The sequence below is a fragment of the Mustela nigripes genome, chromosome 7, assembly GCF_022355385.1.
Source record: "Mustela nigripes isolate SB6536 chromosome 7, MUSNIG.SB6536, whole genome shotgun sequence".
Taxonomy (NCBI): Eukaryota; Metazoa; Chordata; class Mammalia; order Carnivora; family Mustelidae; genus Mustela; species Mustela nigripes.
This window is the reverse complement of record NC_081563.1, coordinates 82372968-82392318: the sequence shown is the minus strand read 5'-3', so window position 1 is coordinate 82392318 and position 19351 is coordinate 82372968. Positions and strand designations below refer to the sequence as shown.

At 39.9% G+C, this 19351-nt stretch overlaps 1 protein-coding gene across 50 annotated transcripts in view; it reads right to left on the bottom strand.

Moving 5' to 3' along the window:
* The window catches only part of MAP4K4 (mitogen-activated protein kinase kinase kinase kinase 4), a 192708-nt gene that overhangs the window by 41360 nt on the left and 131997 nt on the right, over window positions 1-19351 (bottom strand). For all 50 annotated transcript variants that reach the window (XM_059406288.1, XM_059406292.1, XM_059406300.1 and 47 more), the window contains exons 10-12: window positions 16458-16633; window positions 14045-14117; window positions 12367-12577 (exon numbers count right to left, since the gene is read on the bottom strand). In XM_059406288.1, coding sequence (XP_059262271.1) covers window positions 12367-12577; window positions 14045-14117; window positions 16458-16633 — 460 coding nt within the window. The remainder of the gene's footprint in view (window positions 1-12366; window positions 12578-14044; window positions 14118-16457; window positions 16634-19351) is intronic.

Below are 19351 nucleotides of genomic sequence, written 5' to 3'. Positions count from 1 at the left end.
AAATCTTAAGAGAAAAAGAGGACTCTCTTCAAAATCAAATCTAAGAAGGACAACAGAGAGCAATGGCCTACGTGCCAAAGGACTCGGGAGCAAGGCTTTTTGTACAGAGGCCTTTCTCTACTGCAGTGGTGCAGCTTGCAATCAGAGCACCAGGCCCCAAGCACTGCCCTGCACCCCTGGGAGAGAGGTCTTTCTTTTTTAAAACTAGCTACCAGAAAATAAAACAAAGAAAACCACTTCCCCCAGCCCCAGGAATTCATGAGCAACAAAACACAGAAACTTAAGGTAAGAAATAGGAGAATCTCAACCAAGCAGTGTTCAAAGCAAATTAAGTTAGCTCTTCTATTTTATATCTTTTGCCTTTCTATATAGGAGCAAAAAGAAGTGAGTGGCTTTTTGCCAGTAAATCTCTTACAACAAATATACAGTTGCTAAGAACACAACCATTTTTCTAATATTGGTAATAAAAACAATTATGTTTTGCCAATTGGGAAATAGGTTTCTTTGCTTTGAATAGAAATTTTTAATTCCTTCAGGTATTCCTGGCTTCTGAACTTTTCTGTTGAATACAAAGACATTCAAAACAAAAAGCCTCCTGATAAACCTAAAATGTTAAGAATCTCATTCAATCACTTTGAACGCTTAATATGGTATGTTTTCCTTGAAGAGGTTTACGTGGAAGTTCTGTGGAAGCCTCCATCCTGAGGAGTGACCAGGGTTTGTGTACTCTATGATTTTTATGGAGAAACTCAGCACTGCTTAGTTCTGAGAACAATCATGGGCAAGACTGGCAACCATCAGGTTTACAAAAGAGAAATGACTTTCTAGAATACACTGGTTTAGCAAACACCTGGCAGGCCAGGCAAGAAGGGCCCCACCTCTGGATGAAAGAAAGAACCTACAATCACAACAAAGCTGGACAGAAAACTAACTAATAGGGTATGTACACAATTTTCTTCCAAGTTGGTCAGACAAAAGGAAAACAGGAGAATGAAGTAAAGGGAAAAAAGAAGAAAGGGAAGTAGTGCCTATACCCTTAAAACCTCCCCCTTAGCTTCTGAGAACTCAGGTTCCAAGTAAATCAAATTAATATGAACAGGTTAGAAAAAGCAAAGAACTTGATACACGGACACTGAATTTTACAACTTCTAGACAACAAAGAAGCCAAAATGGGTTAGAGGGGTCTTTGAGAAGTTGTAGTCAACCATGGAATCCTAGAAGAGAAGTGAAATGACTCAAGGAACAGGCGTTGTGGTCCTGACTCTGCTTCCCTGGTACAAGCCATGTTCTCTCCCTGAGCCTATTTTCTGACTTGTCAGGACAGAGGTGTGTGAGGTAGGGGTGGGAGGGAGAGAGTCTATATCAGCAATCATGATGCTGTGAAGTTTGCTTTTTTTTTTAGTTAAAAGTTGGTGTTTGTGGTGAGAAAAAATTTTACAGAGGTCTCATAAGCAATGAACTTTAAGAGAATCATTCCTCTTCAGAAGACCTGAACTTTACCCTTCCTTGCCCACCACACCACCCTGGGGAGAGTGCCCTGACATAGCAAGATTACCAGAGAGAGGAGAAAAGAAGTAAAGAACTAAGATGATGGGTCTCTATATCAGCAGTCTCTAAAAGTGAGCAAAACAATAAATGGAGGTCTAGGAAAAGAAAACACTGAACTTTTATTTACTCATATTTGTAGCTCACCCTTTTAAAATAGCTCTTTTTGCATGTTCTATAATATATATACTCAGTGCAAGAGTATATAAATAGATGTATCTCTACCAGATTTACGTCTTTGGTTTCTTTTACTGATGGGATTGATACATGATTAAAGACCCTTCCAAGACACCCCAATGTTCTAAGCAATGCCGCATGACCACAGAGACAAGGACCCACAATATGTTTACTGCCATTTCCTTATATACCATGCAGACAAGTAAACATTCAATTTCAGATATAATGTTGAAGTGAAGGTCCCCATTTAAACCCATGGTATCATGTAACAGAAAGAAAAGCCACAGGCTGTACTTGCTTTTTCCTCTTATTATTAAATTTTTTTTCTTTAATTTCAAAGCAAAGCCATCCCCATCTCTGCTGACATTTGGGCTGTTATGTACATGGACTCCTCCAGAGAGCTGGAAGGGGAAACAACTTCAATGGGAGTCCTGATCTGGGAGAAACAACCAGCTGCCTGCCACTCAACGACCACACAGCTGGCAGCCAGACACAGTCTAGCATCCAACTTAAACCAGCCTCGAGATTCAAATTTCCCATGTCTCCAGAAGAAAATAGGGGAAGCCGCGGCAGAGAAGCAGAGCGGGAGTGAACCTGGATCAGAGCCTGGCTTTCCACGTGCCAGCCCTCTCACCTGGAGCCGCGGCCTGCCCAATCCACTAAGTGAAAGTGTGATCTTGGGCCACCCACTCCGCCAGGACCCACTTGTCATCTCCCCTCTCTTCGGCTGTTGTCACCTCAAGTATCAGGAAATGGCAGGGCTCCCAGCCCAGTAAGAAATCTAACTAAATGCTACCACATTTTAAGCAATCTTACAAATAGCTTTTTCCAATTTATTTACATTTTTAAATTTTAAAAATATTTTATTTACTTGGGGGCAGGGCAAGAGAGTACATGAGGGGAGGGCAGAGGGAGAGAATTTCAAGTGGGCTCCACGCTCACTCAGGGCTCAGTTTCATGAGCCTGAGATCACAACCTGAGCCAAAATCAAGAGTCAGATGCTTAACTGACTGAGCCACCTAGGCGTGCCTTACATTTTAAATTTTAAACTACTAAGTACTTTAAAAAGTCATAAAGAATATAAGGCTTATATAAAAAATTAGGTTTTCCATTTCTCCTCACCCCCAGTTCTTATTCCCAAGGTAGAACCACTTTCAATGCTTTTAGCTTTACCCATAGTATTTACAACCCGATTTTTAAATTAAGTTTATAAGAGCTATTTAATTTTTTTCCACTTTAGACATCATCTGTTGATTTCTCCCAAAGAATATCCCTCATACAGCACTATCATATGCTCCTAATCCAGTCCTGTAACAATTTCTGTTAAATGAAAATCATATTCAGGCAAACTTGAGTTTACTGGGGAGCTATTAGTTGCCTTAATTTTGCTGCTGTTGTCTGTTTCACTGGTCCATCACAAAATTATCTGTAATGTCTCTTTTTTAATTTTTTAAAAAGATTTTATTTATTTATTTGTCAGAGAGAGAGAGAGAGCACGAGTGAGCGTGCAAGCACACACAAGCAGGCAGAGTTGGAGAAGGCGGCTACCTGCTGAGCAAGGAGCCTGATGCGGGACTCGATCCCAGAGCCCTGGGATCATGACCTGAGCTGAAGGCAGCAGCTTAACCAAATGAGCCACCCAGGCATCCCTGTAAAGTCTCTTATACCACCACAGATCTCCTTCCAATACAGTCAAAATTTCTTGTCTTAGAGACTGATTCTCACAGCCTCTCTTCCCCTCTGCCAACCAACACTGCTTGCTCTTCAGGAATCCTGTATTTGTCCACTAACTGACTCCTTCTCACCTCTCTCTTGTGCAGGATTCCATTTCCTAGAGCCCTTGTCAATTTATTCCTCATATGTGGGAACATATCCTCTAGCAGCTTCTTGAGGAGTAATAAAGACAAGGCAAAAGGCTTTTAGGGACTTTGCAGGCCAGGCCACAGAATTTTAACCCTCACAATGTACACGTAATTTTGGCCGAGACAAGTAATTTTCCCTCAGATTTCCACAAGTACAGCTATGTCATTTTCTAGTTTCTAACGGTGTTCCTGGAGACTCTCAGACCATTCAGATGACTGATAGATACTTAGTATAAGACCCATGCACACCCTTCTATACCTGCTCCCCACCATCGTGGCTTTCAGGATCCTCTTTTCATCCCAGACATTTTTAATGTCAAGACAATGTATGTGTGTTTCTATGGGTCTTTTTTTGTTCATTGTGCTGGGTACTCGGTATATCTTTTAGTGCAGAATTTCTATTTCTTAGTTCTAGAAACTTTCCTTGAATTACTTTTGTGGTTCTCCCTATAGTAATTATTTCCTGGACCACCTAATTAAATGAAGTTAAAGCCCTTGGCTTGATTCTGTTTCTCTTCTGTTCCCCATAAACTTAACCCCCTCCCCCAACACACTCAAATACATATACCCCATACTTTCGGGAGTTTTTATTTATAAAAAAAACTTCTCAAAAATTCTTATTTTCTGGACATTCTTATGAATATTACATGTTCTTCTCATTCTAAGGATATTAAGATTCTGTACATGTGCGTACGTGTGAAATATTTAGTCTGTTCCCTACACTGTCTACGTCCTTCAAGGTCCTTCTTCCATTTGTCCTGGAATCTTTCACATTAAAGATTTTTCTCAGTGCCCACAATCTTGGTTGCCCACTCACATGTAAGACAGTAAAAAGCCACCTATAAGGGCTGGGAAGAACACTTGGTAATTAAGCTTTAATGCAAGGTGATGTGAGGCAGTACAGTCATTTCATTGGGGCCTTATGTCCCTTGAGCTAGGAATCTCTGCAATCTTCTAAGCATCCTCCCAATCTCCTGCCTGAGTTGAGTAGGAGGTGCAAAAGAGAAGGTGGCATCTGTGATAAGGTGGTTGCCAGCACTATGGGAGCTAAGGTGAGAGTGCTTACAGTACCTCTCTCTCCACATACTCAGTTGTACCGGAGTTCTCTAATGCTCTGAGGCTCTGAGTTCACTTTTTCTAGGAAGTCTGTATCTGCTCCAGCTGAGAAGGAGGAACGCAGCAGCCTGGGTGCCTGGGGTGGGAGAATCTAACTGTCCATATATACATGTTTTCAGCCTCACCTGTTGCCTCTCATTTTTTACTCTCTTCCAGAATTTGCAGTACTAGCCTTCTTAAAGTTTCCACTCTTCCATGCACTAATTTCCACAATTTGGTTTCCTTTCTTGCTCTCCTTGTCCTTGTTGTTTATACCATTTTTGTTTGTTCAGTCACTTTACCAGGATTTCTCAATGGAAGTGAGATAAGCATCATATTGTTTTTGTTCAAATGTTTTCCAAAGTCAATATAACTGTTATTATGTAATTATTCAATGAAATTATCACAATTAAAAATTATTAGAAGTTTAATTCAAAATGCACACCATAAAATAACAGTAAGCAAACATCTTACAAACAAGAACAGGGTACAACTGATGCTTTCAATTGTCAAATGAAAACCTCCGAACGGCTTTTTCTTCTGTTTCCTATGAAAGTACCATACTCTTGGTTACTAGGTCAACACACAAAAAAACCCCATAAACTCCTTGAGAGCAGGAATCATGTTTTGCTCATCTTTTTCACTGTCGTAGATATCATAATAAATACTTTTTTGAGCTGAATCTAACCCTCACAAGGAACATATGGCAACCAAGACAAAAACCACTGTCTTGGAAGCCATTTAGCATTTAGAGTAATAAAAGACTAAAGAATCCATTCATATCTCTATGTCCTAATAAGATACAATCAAATCATAAAGCCATCTTTAAAAAATTTTTTTTTAATTTTTTTAAATAAACATATAATGTATTTTTAGCCCCAGGGGTACAGGTCTGTGAATTGTCAGGTTTACACACTTCACAGCACTCATCAGAGCCACACCCCTCCCAATGTCCATAACCCCACCCCCCTCTACCTACCCCCCTCCCCCCAGCAACCCTCAGTTTGTTCTTCAAGATTTAGAGTCTCTTATGATTTGCCTCCCTCCCAATTCCATCTTGTTGCATTTACTCTTTTCCTACCCCTCAACCCCGACGTTGCATCTCCACTTCTTCATATCAGGGAGATCATATGATAGTTTTCTCTCTCCAACTAACTTATTTCACTAAGCATAATACCCTCTAGTTCCATCCACGTGGTCGCAAATGATAAAGCCATCTTTTTGAGATCACTTGTTGAGTACATAAAGACTTAAACAATAATGACTACATTTGGATAGTGCCTCATACTTTATACAACATATCCTTTATGCCTCAGGACATTCTATAATGTCCTTTAAAGAACTTTAAGGTGTCTCTGGAACTCAAATTAGAGATCTCAAGCCCAGAATTCCATTTAAGAATGGGTATAAATTTTAAGAATAAGTCCCTTCTTTCCAGAGATGCATCTAGGACTACAAATGATCCATTCATCCATTTGAGAAATATTAAGCACCATGATCAGAATACAAAGATAAACTAGATACAGTCCCTCTCCTTCAAGTCTCATAGTAACATAAGCCATATGCTTTTTAAAAAAATCCACAAGACAATGTGGAAAGTGCTAAGTTTCCTACAAATATCCTACTAAGCAAGTTTTGGTTTGTAAATCAACTGGTTAAAAAGACTGAGGCTAATGTTTTAAAAAAAAAGGCAATTACTGACTCCTCTTTAACATTTGAAACTGTAAACTGGACCAAGAGCAAGGTTCTAAACTACCAACCGTAAAACCACCTCACTCAGAACAGGCTCTCAATTTAAGGGAGGAGGGATAACTAAAACTAGAAGAAAGCCCTTAGTAAATGTATCTTACTAGACGGTTCAAGTGAAAAGCTGGCCTCTTACAATAGAACCTTGAAAGAAGGTAGCCAAAAACAAAATACATATGCCATCAACCATCAACCAAGTACCATGAATTCATACTGGACTAAACTTTTGCCTGTGATTTCAAATAACAAAACCTAGGAGATTCTAACAGACATGCCTTTTTCAGGCTTTCCCCACTAGGAATGATTAACATGATTTAATCCTGTGAAGCATTTGCAAACTGATGTAATCATTATTTCCTTAAATCACTCTTTGAAAACAAAATCAAACAAACTGAAAAACTGCACAACACTATAAAGTGATTTCCAAATCTCTAAAATTATAGAGCTCTCCTATTCCTCAAAATTTTCCCAAGCATGCCTAAGTATGTACTTTTCCAGCTATGCTTTAATTAGATTCCCTTTCTAGTCTGGTATTTAAAAGTAATATTTTCATCTCACATTCTAAAAACTTTTTCTAAACTTTTCACACTGATAATAGTGAGGTCCATTTAAATACACTCCACTGGAATTACTGGCCTTAGTAGAAACTAACTGACTTTAATAAACCAGACTGTTCTTCACATTCGGCTACCTCCAAGCACTTCTGAGGTCGTGTTACTTACAGCACAGATATACCATCAATCGTTGAGGTTTATTTGTACAAGTTCTGATGAAGCCTTAGTAGAAAAACTATTTGCTTCTACCCAAAGACAATTCTTTCCCACCTTCAGGCAACAAAGTAACATTTGCTGAATTAAGCTAACTCTTATAAAATTTTACTGTAAATATAACGGAACACTAGATTAGGATGTCAAAAGAACACAGGAGAACTTACATGGAGTTCTGAAAGACAAGACAACTACCCTCTGCAAAAAAAAAAAAAAATCTGGAGCTGCCAACTTGATAGAAAGCAAGGTCTGGGCTGTAGGGGTACTAGCACCCCCCGATGCATGTATCACAGGTGGAACTGTATTAAAAAAAAAAAAGTTGCACTATAGTAATACAGACTCTTGATTTGAGATAGACATGATCTGCCACACAAAGGCCCTTGTGTAGGCAAAGAGGGGTGAGGAAATTGTTCCTCTTGCTCTACGATACATGGAGACCCAGTTGGGGTAAAAGAGTCCACCATGGCTTCCTTCTAAGATCTCAGAGTCAATAAATACATGGGGCAGTTTACTAATTTTTTTATTAGAAAAAATTTTTTGTTTTCCTGGTGTTACAGGTTAACTTCAGTACAGATCTCACTTCACACAGAAGATTTATTTTTCTCTTGCTTTCCTTTGTTTTTAATTTCTTCCACTTCCAGCCACTCTCTAAAATTTTAGTCACTTTGGAATTTGTAGAAATGCTGGAAGTGATTATAACCAAGTGTCCTCTTGGTAGAATAAAAAGCAAAGAAATTGCTGGGGCTGCCATTAACACTGACCCCCAACTTGAAGCAACCAAAATCACAAAATGACAACTGCAACTCCAAGGCTAAAACAGTCTACAGAGCACAGGTACCATGGTCCTCTTCCCGAAAGGTAAGACTGGGTAGAGATAGGGAATTGGGTTTCTTACTTTCTTTCTTCGTCTTTTTTTTTTTTAAAGAAAGGATAAATTTTAACCTTAAATGAAAAGTTTGATTTTGACTCCTATATATACTAAAAATATCATTTATATACAGTTACAATACCCCAACCGTAAGGTACTGGTGTTTTCATGGCTCCAAGGGCTTACTCAAAACAAATCTTCCCTTAGAAATTATCTTTTTTAAAGTTTACTAAAGTAGCAAACCAAAGCACAAACATATCTTGCTTTTACTAATAATTTGGTAAGTTTCCATCAGGTCGAAATAAAGAAATATAAACTATACAGGAAACTTATTTAAATACGTAAGAGGTTCAAAAACATATCCAAACTATACCAACTAATAACGTGATAATCTTAACTTAGACTACTGATCTTCCGCTCTTAATATTTGCATTAAAAAGAGACAAAGGGGCGCCTGGGTGGTTCAGTGGGTTAAAGCCTCTGCCTTCGGCTCAGGTCATGATCCCAGGGTCCTGGGATCGAGCCCCGCATCGGGTTCTCTGCTTGGCAGGGAGCCTGCTTCCTCCTTCTCTCTCTCTCCCTGCCTCTCAGCCTGCTTGTGATCTCTCCCTGTCAAATAAATAAATTAATTAATTTAAAAAAAAAGAGAGAGAGAGACAAAGAATGAGAAAATATGCTAATCAAGTATATGGATATAGGTCATGGAAGCAGGGAGAAACAGTTAATAGGTATCAAGACTCAATGCAACAAGAGTACAAACCATTAGGATAAGATGACACTATAATATCCTTCATCGTGCTTCCCCTCAAAGGGAAAGAATGGAATGGGAGGAAAAGCTGGTCTGAGAACAATTTTTATGGGAGAGAAAAAAAAAAGAGCTAGTGGCAACATTCAAATTATTTTTCTTAAGTGTTTTTTTTTTTCTAATTTTTTGGACAGAAAGAGTGATCACAAGTAGGCAGAGAGGCAGGCAGAGAGAGAAGGAGAAGCAGGTTCCCTGCTGAGCAGAGAGCCCAATGTGGGGCTTGATCCCAGGACCGTGAGATCATGACCTGAGCCGAAGGCAGAGGCTTAACCCACTGAGCCACTCTAAGGTGTCCCTTAGAGGCAACATTCTATATGAGGCAGAGGTGTGATGATGCATCTAAATATGAAAGGTAATAGAGTCATGTTAACATTTTTGATGCAGGGGGTCATTACCACATGGGTTTCTGAATCTAGATGCAATACTTCAGTAAGTGGAGAACACCCTGAGCAGGTCCTGATAAGACTGAGGAGCAGACTCACCACATAAGGAGCTGTGAGGTCCAGGAAAGGACTAGACCGAAGCTGCTAGTGTGAATGCTGCCTGAGCTCCACATTCTCCCCCTTTCAGCCTAAGATCATCAGAAAACAAAAAAAGAAAATGGAAAATACAAACAGAAACCCCATTTCCAGCAAGATGAGAGACAGCATCGAAAATATTTGCAAGGACTTCTAAGACCTCCAGTTCACACAGGAGCCAAGGAGGAAGAAGTAGAGGAAGATAAAGGTGAAGGATCCTAGCAGCAGCACATCTCAATGAACAAAAGAAGAGCGGAGTATACATACCTACTGATTTCTTAAACATGAAGGGCCAAGCACTCATCTGCAGAGGGCCGATGAGTCGGATTTTGTGGCAGTTGCAAAGAAAGGAAAATCTGTACTCAGTTTCCCTACAACCTTGACTTTGGGGCCATTTCTTTTTGTCAATCACTGACAAATATTTGTTATCTTTCATTGGGGGGGGGGGTCATTCCTTTGATTATTTTTAATAGACTCTAAGCTGGCGTGAAGCCCAAGGCAGGGCTTTATTTACCTCATGACCCCGAGAGATCAAGACCTGGGCTGAGATCAACAGTTGGACACTTACTATTAAGTGTCAATTTAATGTTACCATGCCACCCAGGCACCCCTTTTAGTCTTACTTGTCATTTATCTTATGACTGAGATGGACCATCTCTATCTACTTCGTTAATAACAAAAGGAATCCCTATTCCCCAAACAGTTCTGACTGAAGCTTTAATGTCAATAAAGAACTAAAAACCATTTATGGTTTAAATATTCCCAAATTACCTTCTGAGACCTAGAGTGTAGATAACGCTTAATTATCCTAAACTAGTAAAAAGGAACTATATCATCAAGAATCCAAATTAGTGGATTCTACTCATGCAAATGTTCCCTGTTTGATACCCAGCTCCATCTTTCCTGATTAAGAGGTGCCAAGAGGTGACTCTGAATTTGAACTCTTACCGAGAAGCTGAAATTAAAGGGCTAATTGAAGCAATAAGTGCGAAGTTCTCATTTAGCCCACATCCCTAATCCTCTAGTCTTTGTTTTAACTAATAAAACAAAATGGCTGTCAAATTTCAGTCTCTCTCCTCTAGCCAGTGCCAGCCTTCACTGTGCAATCCTCCTCCCTACAGATGCTGGATAATGGACACTTGTCCCACTACCACTTGGGCTGAAAGCAATTTCCGTGGCATGTGTTACAAATGAGCTCGAGCTAATGTTATAAACCATCAAACTATCCTATATCGTGTCTTTAGGGAAAGTACAGTCCAGGGTTTAAATGGACAGTAGAAAATATTGCATAAAGAACTAGAAATAACCAGAGCCTCAACACTCAAGCATTCTCACATATGAATGGTCAGCATGCAACTTCAACAAACCCTAGACCACTCTGGGTTTTTGTTATGTTCAAAGAGCACTGAGAAGAGTCTTAAAAATAATACAAAAGAGGGACGCCTGGGTGGCTCAGTTGGTTAAGTGGCTGCCTTCGGCTCAGGTCATGATCCCAGTGTTCTGGGATCAAGTCCCACATCCAGCTCCTTGCTCGGCAAGGAGCCTGCTTCTCTTTCTCTCTCTCTCTCTGTCTGCCTGTGCTCACACTTCCTCTCTCTCTCTCTCTCTAACAAATAAATAAATAAAATCTTAAAAAAAAAAATACTACAAAAGAGTCTGCAAATAAACTGCAAAAAGAGGTAAACAGCACTGTGGTCCCTCTTACAGAGGAAGGTTATGTCCTATGTTTTCTTCCATAAGCCCGGGCTAAATATTTCTAGTCTCCTTAGTTAAATGGAGCTGGTTTTCTAAACTAGGAACAAAGTATAAAGTTTTCAGATTCAGATTCAGACTACAAAACACACAAAACAAAAATTCCCCCTAATCATGAAATACTCTTAAAAAACTTGGGTAATATCCCATGTGTTGTTATTTACATTAAACTCCACTGTTAAGTATCAATACAGGGCTTCCTTCTTGTTTTATGTTCTTTTTCTGCTGTAAGAAATATGAATCAAGGTGAATTAATTAAACAGGAACAGAAACTGAAACTACTATGAATGAGAAAAGTGAAGTTGTACTATTATGAATGAGAAAACTGGAGCTGTGAAATATAAAATAATAGGAAAAAAACTAAAAGGTTTTTTTGTGTGTGTTTGTGCCCCAAGTGAAATAGAAATGATGCTTCTATGAAGTACAAATGTAAAAGCTCTGGGTAACCACACCACCAATGTTAGTAGTACTACTGAATTAAATGAGCAGGTAGTACAAAATATAGTTCCTTACTGCAGAACAGAACTAATTCCACTACATTAACAACTAGATTACAGAAGATCAGGTGGATTATATCCAACGTAATTATTTTCTCACCTATACTCTTCTTCTTAAAGATTTTAAGTCATCTCTACACCCACTGAGCTGGAACTCACAACCTGAGATTAAGAGTTGCAAGCTCCACTGACTGAGCCAGCCAGGCACCCTTTTCATCCCTTACTCTTAAATGTACCTATAGTTGAGGCATTTATTTAAAACAAAACAAAACAAAAAAAACAAAAAAAAACTAAAGCTAAGGCATTCATAGAAAAAACATTTTTCCTGTGGAAAAGTCTGAAGTTTCAGAAAAATATGTACATGTGAACTTGGACCCAGAGGCCAAGGAAAGAAAAGAAATCGGGTCAAGCCTGAGCTTGCCAACTTAAACCACAAACAGAAACAGCCTTTACAGAACTGGTATGATGCTATCTCTGTGCCCCTACTGTTCTGCATCTAAGCAAAATATGATGATGAGTAACTGTGGGGCAGGTCCTTGAGTTTTTACAAGCAAGGAAAACATTCCTTCACAAGGAATGTGAAGGCCTGCTAGTCGAAAGCATAAGCTTTCCCTCCGAAATCACCTGAGCAGGTAAGCCAGGGGAAAAGTATTATATCAGGTGGCCACAGAAAACATTCCTTTGAGTGTCTGGCTAACAAAAAGAAAACCAACTGGACATTTCCCTTTTCCTACCTCTTCTAGTCGACGCCTCTGTTCTTTCTGTTGCTCAATCCGTTTCTGCCTCTCTGCCAGCAGCTGCCTTTTATATTCTTCTTGCTCCCGGAGCTGTTGCTCCTGTAGTAACTGCTGTCTCCGAAGAGCCTCAGAACGTTCCTTGTTCTCCTGTTGCAGTCTCAAGAAATCCCGCCGAAGCGTTGACTCACCAGGCACGTTGACGATGGAGCTAGAGGAGGAGGCAGGGCTTTCAGGGGTGCGCACACATCACTCTGCCCTCCAAGTGAGACTGGGGCCTCGGTGTCCTATTCTAGTCATCCTCCTAATGAGTTCCTCCCACTCTGAGGCTCAACTAATAAATCCATGGGAATAACTGTATCTACAGTTCAACAGTATTACATATTTTATCCATTTCACAAATATCTTCAAACTCCATCCTGGATACTTGAAAGACATCTCTACTTAGGATTCTCATATCAACTCTCAAACTCTGTAAAAGGAAAAGTTGGAAATCCCCTTCTTCAACTTCATGAGTAGAAGCGGAACCACCTTCCTCTCTAACCACCTTACTTCCCACCAAGTCTTACCACGTTGCCCTCCCACTGCCTGCTTCCCGAATAAGCGGCTGAACTCAAGTGGGTTCCAAGAATGAGCCATTGCACAGATAAACAGCATCATCGCTAGCTGATCTCATCACTGAGAGCCACTGCTCCACTTTCACTACCCAGAATAACATGGCAAATCAATCTCCTTCAACAGCCTCTTTCCCTGTATCATGCTCCCACCCAAAACAACTACATTGCTCAAGAAATCAGTTCAAATTACTCCAAAATATTTAGTCTCAAATGGATTCAAATATTCTACTATGTAAGCAGAAAAACATATAGGGTTTTAACAATATATTTTCTTATCTCTTCATATGCTCTCTCTAAAACTCCCACTGCCTATACATAGGTCTCCACAGGTCTTTCAACATACCCTTCCAGACTCCTTTTGTTCAATGAGTCAAGTTACATGTAGCTGAAAGCATGAAGGACTGCCAGGCAAGATCATACTAAAATTTTAAAACCTCCCTGGATAATTAGTTACTGCAAGATTCATACCACCAAACCTTCAACCTTCTGCTTCACTGTACCTTGGGGGAAGCCACAGATATCCAAACCAAAGACTCTAAGATTAATCAGGACAGAATATACATAAGCAGAAGAAATGAACTGCTGATAACCACACTTGTGGGAAGAACAAAACCAAACCAAACAACATTTTGGGAAAGCCTGCCATGTTTTTCAATAGACACCCAACTGCCCGGGCAGGACAAGCCTTTGGAGCAGGACTGTTTTATACGCTGCACAGCACATACTGTCCATGCCTCCCAGAGCAGCAGTGCCTGCGGCAGGCCCCTCATTCCCAGAACCAAACAGCCCTACGCACTGCCACGTGATAGGGGAAGAGAATGCAATCTCAGGAAATCACCACTGGATAAGAGGATCCAGAGGGGGAGAATGTTTAATAGATATCTTTCAAAGGATGAAAAAGAATGAAGATGTTAAGGCACTTCTAAGGCACTTGAAGATTTCTTGAAATTCTGGCGTCGATATGAAACAATTTCTTCATAAAGCAGGAAGTTGAACAGTGAGTTCATTTAAAATGATAAAGTGAGCTCAATTACAATGATAAAGTGAGGCTTTATCATCACCTTGGCTCTCCTTCCTGTTCAGGCACTTCCTCCTCTTCTTCCTCACTTCCACTGTACTCATACTCGGTTTCATCTACAAAGAAAAGGGCAAGATAAATGGGACAGTTCACAAATCATGACACAAGCATGTATAGGCAAGCATCTCCAAGAGTGTAACAGCAGAAAACAAACAATATGTCCTTTATGAAAATAATGTGTACAGAGAACCTGGAGGTAGGAGGAGCGTGACATCCAATTCCCACAATCAGCAAACAGCGGCATTCCCTGGGCTACCCTTACTTTGCATGGAAGAGCAGATTCCACTGCATTCAAGACCACTCCTCATGGGATGCACTGGGGAGGGGGTATAGGGCGGTGAGAAGGGCTCTCAAACTCTGCCCACATAAGAAAAGCGGCCCCAAAGCATCAGCAAATTTGGAAAGAACCCTTGATGCCAAAATGTGAAAGAAAGAGACTTAACGGCCCAAACTAAGGCAACTAGGAGATGTCATTTGGTTACTGTTGGCACTTAGGGAGCTAACAAAACCGGGAGAAAGTTCTGCAGGACTGACCGTGGGTGAAGCACAGGAGACACTCAAAGCATAAAGACACAAAATTAAATGTTCCCACAAGTTACAAAGATGAAGGCAGGGAAAAACAGATGCAGAAACAATATAGCAAAAGCAGGAAAGAAAAGTTGCTCTCCTTTCACCAGATTAAGACCAAGTTCCAACATGAGTCACCTGTTTTCACTTCAACAGGTTTTATGCCATTTTCCCCAAAGTAACAGTCCATTTTATTAGACCCTGTACCTAATGTCAGTACCTAACTTTGAGGGAGCATTGCACTCCAGAGAGTAATCAAAACTAGAAAGGCCGAAGAGATCTACAAAATAAATCAATTCACAAAACACACTTCCAACTTTTTTCAGAGATACGAAGTTGAAAGTCAGTGTCCTGGTAAGAAAAACAAGTCTGACTACTTAAAATGGGGTTCAGTCTATATCATATATAATTGTAGATTAATATATCTACAACTTCAGCAGTTACCATCTATGACATTAGTTCTTTTCATTGCTAGACAATCAAAACTATGTAATTTTCAGGAAGATTAAAATAAGCTAGCTTCTAAAGGAAATTCCAACCTAAATAATCTTTGGACTCCTTCAAATAGTACTGTGTTACGTTTAAAGTTTTGTATTATAAACTATTCCTTTTTGACGCAAGGATGAGGGTATTTGAAAGGTAAGTGAAAGCCAATGGGGAAAAAGGCCACTGTAACTTGAAAACTAAAAAATGAAGATAAAATGCTCCACTGTTCCAACCTGCAAATGTGCACAAGTCTCCAGGCTGAGCATCTGGTAAACACTTGGCACATAGCAAATGTTCCTGGATTCTGAGCTATCATTAAGAAAATAAATACTGGGAAAATTATCCAATGTAAAAATAACTTTTCCCTAAGAAAAAGCTTTACTTTCAAACTTTAGTTCACTTGTAACTACAAGGCTTAACGTACAAAGCTTAATTACTTTTATAACTGAATATATCAGAGGGCCAGAAAGTTGTGAGCATCACTGATGATTTAGCTCTGAAGACTGAAATGAACATGTAAATAGCTCAGTACCGTCCTCCAAAGAGGGCTGTGAACAACTCTTTTATCACCTCGAACTTGCACTTTATTTAGTTTCTTCTTTGATCTTGAAGTTTGAATGTCAAGAAATATTTATTATCATGATGCCAGGTATTTAAATGTTGTTCTAGAAAGTTATGGTAAGAAGTCACAAAACACAAAGATCACCATGACTCGAGGCAATAGGGAGGGCTGGAAAGACAGGGATGAAGCCTGACCATACCTTGCTGGACAGAGGGGAACATAGGGCACTTCAGGCAGGTGGGCACAAAACATGTAAAGATACAAAACCAAGATACTGGGAACAGAAAGGGACATTAAATGATTGACATAAGGGCGTGTCTGTGTTATGCCGTAATGAGAAAAAAGTAGTCAGGCTGGACCACACCACCTGCAGAGTTAAGCAGTAAGAAACCAAGGGGGTTCTTGAGCAGGAGAGAAACGAGTGAGCACACCGATATGGACAGTCACAGCTGATGCTCAATAACCCTTGAGTGATGCACTCAGAACACAAACACCCTTAAGGAAGTAAAAAGAGCAGCACGAAGACATGCTCCTGAGGGGGAACAAGAGAAACAGCACTGTCTCTCTGGTGTCTGCCTGGTGACACACCATGCAGTTATGGTCAGCTCGACCTGAGCCAGGCTGGACCCAAGGCTCATGACTGACCTGCAGAGCAGACACAAGCTACTCCAGTCCTGGCGAAGAAAGCACACACTCCTGGGTGGAAAGGGAGAAACCTATTCTAGAGGAAAAAACCTAAAATACTATGTTTTCAAAATGAAAATAAAAAACAGGTCAGTACCTTTCTCTCCTCTCTTCTTTCTGGTCCGGTCTATATGGTCCTTAAGCTGGATTCTCACTTGCCTTTCATTTGGCTGATCCCTTATAAAAGGATGTTTCAAAAGCTGCTCTGTGGAGGGTCGCTGCATGTAATTCTTCACCAGGCACCCTTCTATAAAACTAAAAAATTTCTTTGACCTGTAAGAGGAAGTAAAAAGGATCATCAAATTTCTACTGCAAAGAGCACGACTCCCTAATATGAGTGAATAATTAGTCTGAAAACATATAAGAGATTCAGAATTCACTGTGAACATTCTCCAAATGCACAGGATAGTATTAGGAACTCGGGACCATGGTGGATAAGAAGCATCATTTAAGCATGGTTGAAGAGTTATGTCACATCATGACAATAAATCACCAACAGAGAGCTTTGAAGGAAGTCAGATTTAAACAAACTGGGTTTAAATGTAAGGTTGCTTATTAGTCACTGAATTATTCACTTATTGTTGCTTATTAATCACTGAGAAGGCAAGGGGGTAAAGGGAGGCTTTTGTGAAAATGAAGGCAGACAGAGACAGCAGATGCGTGGAACCTAAAAGACAAGGACGGACAGAGATAAGAAGTCAGGTAAGTGACCAAAGGCTGGGGCCCTTGAACCTGTTAATATGACATTTCAATCAGTTTCCAACTGATTTATCTATCAATTCTCTAGGCTTAAAGTACAGATGTAGAAATACATAATAGTTCTGAAGGGGGTAAGGACTTTGTCATCTACATTCACCCTACCAGCTACTTCTACTTTTGACTGTTTCTCCATGCCTGCCTCATGATAACCCCATCCCTAGCCTTGGCTGAAACACTCACCCATCCTATCTTCTAAGACTCAAGTAAGGCATCGTCTCTTTAAGTGGGGCTTTCCGGGCACACTCCACCCCTATGCGCCCCAAAATTAGGAATCTTTCCCCTAGGATGTCTGCATTTAATGACTGCACACATCATGTTTATCCTTCTGTCTCCTCTGCTGAGGTACAGGTCAGGAACTGGTTCCGATTTTTCAATTTGTCAGCAATGCCCAACACTGAGCATGGGCAGACCACAAGAGGTATGCAATAAATTTTTGTTGAATGAATGAGTTGTTCAGTCTTAAAAATATGATTTAGAAAATCAGTTCTTTCCAATTACTTCGCTGCTTTTAAGAATCACTTCTACTGTCTTGTATTTCCATTCAAACTTACCATTTTTTTCAATTCAACAAATATTTATGTGCCCACTATACACATTTGGTTTCCCTAGAGTTGGCCATCATAGATGTCCAGAATTATCAAGTTTCAATACAAGAGGCCAATTAGGGCTAAATTGGCAACCATACTGCCTTAAGAGAACTCTCTACATTTGTTTATGTTAGGCTTTATAAGAAATACACATAGGAAATAAAATGGAGGAAATATATGTATACCTAACAGCAGATGTATAATAAAACTTCCAGAGGAAGAAAGAAAAGAACTACTGTGGGCGCCTGGGTGGCTCAGTGGGTTAAGCCGCTGCCTTCGGCTCAGGTCATGATCTCAGGGTCCTGGGATCGAGTCCCGCATCAGGCTCTCTGCTCAGCAGGGAGCCTGCTTCCTCCTCTCTCTCTCTCTGCCTGCCTCTCTGCCTACTTGTGATCTCTCTCTGTAAAATAAATAAATAAAATCTTTAAAAAAAAAAAAAAAAAAAGAAAAGAACTACTGCTACAGGAGGTTAGACATCAAGAAAACATAGGATAGCTGATATTCTAGAGAAGAGAAGGAGAAGCCATCATTCCAAAACAAAAGGAAAAAACATAACAAAGGTAGAAAAGTACAAAAAAGTAATGAATCGTTTTCTGATACTAGTATGAAAAGTAGAAAAGAAGAGAAAAATAGGTCAGAGTCAGCTCCGAGAAGGGCCCTCAAAGTCACTCAAAGTTGCGACTTTATCCTGTGGTTATTGAGAATCTCGTAGTGGACCTGTTTTAACACAGAGATTCCTCAATTCCATTGCTCACAAAGACCACTTGAGGAGTTTATCAGAAATATAAATACCTGAGTCATTCCTTGGACCTACAAACCAGAAACACTTTGAGGCTGAAACCCTAAATTAAAAGATTCCAAAGGGATTCTCACCTACCATGTCTACAAATTAACATTTGGGAATCAATGATCTATAATATATTCTTTAAAACCAATTGTCAAGTTCTGCTGGGAGAGTGTTTGCTGACACTTCTCCAAAACCACCAGCAGCAATGTACATTGGTGGATAGGAAGACAGCAATCAGAAAGGAGGAAGAACATTAGGTGTACAATCATCTCATCCTTTTAGAATACTTAGGTAAAATGACAGCAATGACGTAAATGGATGAAAATGCATCTAAGTTTAGAGAAAGTTTTATGTAAGAACACACAAAGAATCTGTCATCTACATCTGTCTCTCTACATCACTGTATTATACGCACAGTGGTTAATCTCAAACTGCAAGTAATGGACAGAATAATCAAGAGTGCGGCCAGCTGAAACACTTGTGAATTACACGGTACTCTGAAGACAGAGCATAAACTCCATTTAAAAAAAAAAAAAAACAACAAAAAAAAAACATTGCTTCATTTAGTTGGATAGTGCTACCCCAGCCCCACAGCTTACTCCTTGGTGATGCCCACTATACACATTTGGTTTCCCTAGAGTTGGCCATCATAGATGTCCAGAATTATCAAGTTTCAATACAAGAGGCCAATTAGGGCTAAATTGGCAACCATACTGCCTTAAGAGAACTCTCTAAAACCTGGTAAGTGGAACTAGATAAGCTCAGTTATCTGGAGCAGAGTGTGGTTAAAGACAGGATAAAAAAGAATGAGAAAAATCCTGCCAGCAAACAAAAGGTGGGGAGAGGCAGTGAGGAATA